This window comes from Sorex araneus, chromosome X, assembly GCF_027595985.1.
Source record: "Sorex araneus isolate mSorAra2 chromosome X, mSorAra2.pri, whole genome shotgun sequence".
In the NCBI taxonomy this organism is placed as follows: Eukaryota; Metazoa; Chordata; class Mammalia; order Eulipotyphla; family Soricidae; genus Sorex; species Sorex araneus.
The window spans coordinates 306,377,860-306,380,011 of record NC_073313.1 but is presented as its reverse complement, the minus strand read 5'-3'; the positions used below and the strand labels follow the sequence as shown (position 1 = coordinate 306,380,011).

General features: G+C 48.0%; 1 gene segment (V, D, J or C); it reads left to right on the top strand.

Moving 5' to 3' along the window:
* The first annotated feature begins 1,053 nt into the window (after positions 1 to 1,053).
* LOC101537520 (immunoglobulin kappa variable 1-39-like) lies at positions 1,054 to 1,533 on the top strand. The segment is given in 2 exon segments: positions 1,054 to 1,105; positions 1,214 to 1,533. Coding segments are annotated over 2 exon segments (369 nt in total).
* Positions 1,534 to 2,152: the final 619 nt, after the last annotated feature.

Here is a 2,152-nt window from a genome sequence, read left to right as displayed (position 1 = left end):
GAACTGTACCTGGGCTTGCTGAGAGCTTCCAATGTGAGAAGAGATGTCTGGAAAGATAATACCATCTGTAGAGTGTTTGCCTTGCATGTGGAAAACCAAGAATCAGTCCTAGGCATCCCATAGGTTATCCTACACCTCCCATCACCGCGCCTTGTCAGGAGTGATTCCAGAGTATAGGGCCAGAAGTAAGCCTAAGGAACTGCTACTATGCTTCAAAAACAAAAAAGCATCAAAAACTAGAAAAAGAGATGTATGATAAAGATGTGAGCTGAAAGAGCACAGTGCATTCAAGGGGGATTTGGTGGGCGCAACTCATCTCATTTATCCCTTCTGGACTCATTTCCATTGGGTCAGCTCAGAAGAAAATCTTTCATGGAAAGAGGGACTGTAAAATATGAAAAACTTTCCAAAGAGAAAAAAAGTGTGCTTTGGTCGTTCTAGGAAGGCAGAGAGCTTTCCTAAATGTGGAGAACAAACTTCACAATCTGAGGCTGAGGTGGAAGTGGTGAGACTGTCTCTCAGGAATAAATTTGGACACAGCCTGTTAACCACGGCCCCACAAGTTTTCTTCTGTTATCATTCATTTCCGGTTGGTAGTGATGACATCTCTAAACCCCCAAAATACCAGGACATCAATGCTAAATGGAAGACTGCATGCCCTCAATTTGATCCAAAGATGTGAAATTGAAGGAGTCTACAATTCCTAGAGGGTCTGTGTGGCTGTGGTCTGATAGAGCCTGTCCCTGGGCAAAGAGAGCAAGAAGCCTTGTCCTGACTCTCAGGAGACCAGGGACCCACCCTTCTGTGCTCACACTGGGGCCCTTTGGGGGCCCAGGGAGGAGAATGTTCTCTGTGGGCAAAGTTCTGCTTCCCCACAGGGACCCACACCCCTGACTTCCTCACAGCTGGGTTGGTCTCCACACACACCCTACCCCCTCTGCCTGCCCAGCCTGCCCAGCCCCCTCTCATTTGCAAGTCCTCAGAGCTCATTCCTGGGCACTCAATAATAGTCTGTGTCACCCTGCAGGGTCAGTGTCTGTCACACCCACAGTGGACATGAGGGCCCCTGTGCAGTTTCTCAGCTTCCTGCTGCTCTGGCTCCCGGGTAAGGAGGGAAATGGGGTTTACTGGAGGTTTAATGAGGTTTCAGGGAAAATAACTTTAAAGTACAATGAGTGCTGGTAATGATGTTTGTTTCTATTTTCAACCCCAGGTTCCCGGTGTGATATCCAGATGACCCAGACTCCGTTCATGTCTGCGTCTCTGGAAGACAAAGTCACCATCACCTGCAAGTCCAGTCAGAGTGTTAGCAGTCATTTAAACTGGTATCAGGAGAAACCAGGGAAAGCTCCCAGGCTCCTGATCTATTGGGCAACCAATTTAGGACCAGATGTCCCTTCCCGGTTCAGTGGCAGTGGATCTGGGACAGATTACACTCTCACCATCAGCAGCTTCAAGGCTGAAGACGCTGCCACTTATTACTGTCAACAGAGTACTAGTTACCCTCCCACAGTGATACAGGCCAGTTCATAAACCCCCACAGTTCAGCTGTTTGTGGCTGGGCTACCTCAGCTCCTCCTCCCAGAGCCTCCCCAGCTGAGGGTGTATCAGATGTAGCCAGGCTATGCAATGATTGACAGTTCTGGTCCATGTCGAAGGAGCAGTTTTAGGCTCCATTGTTCTCCTTTTCATCCCAGCAGTAAGGACATGACAACAGATCTCCTGATTGAATTTATAGAGATAATTTTCCTGAAGTAACAGGTGACAGTGTCATTTAGAGTTCATATCTGCTGGCCTGGTCACTCTAGAAGGCCTAGAACCCATGTTTTACTGATATTTTTAATAATCACAAATATTACCACCCTAGTTTTGAGGACACGTGAGTAGCTTCATAGCTCACGCTGAGGGCGTCTCACAGGGTGCATCCTCCCCTGCCATGATGTCCTGTCTGATGTGGGCAGAGGCTGAGGCCTGATGCTCCTCGCTAGTGTAGGATCTGTGGGTTCTGATCCAGTCCGGATAATTTCAGAGGAGGCACAAAGTTGTTGAGAAGTCGATATCAGGTGTCAGGAGCCCTCTGCTCCCTGACATTTTGCCATGCTCACATGTCATTTCTTCTTACTTCCTTTCAGAAATTACATCCATGTTATGT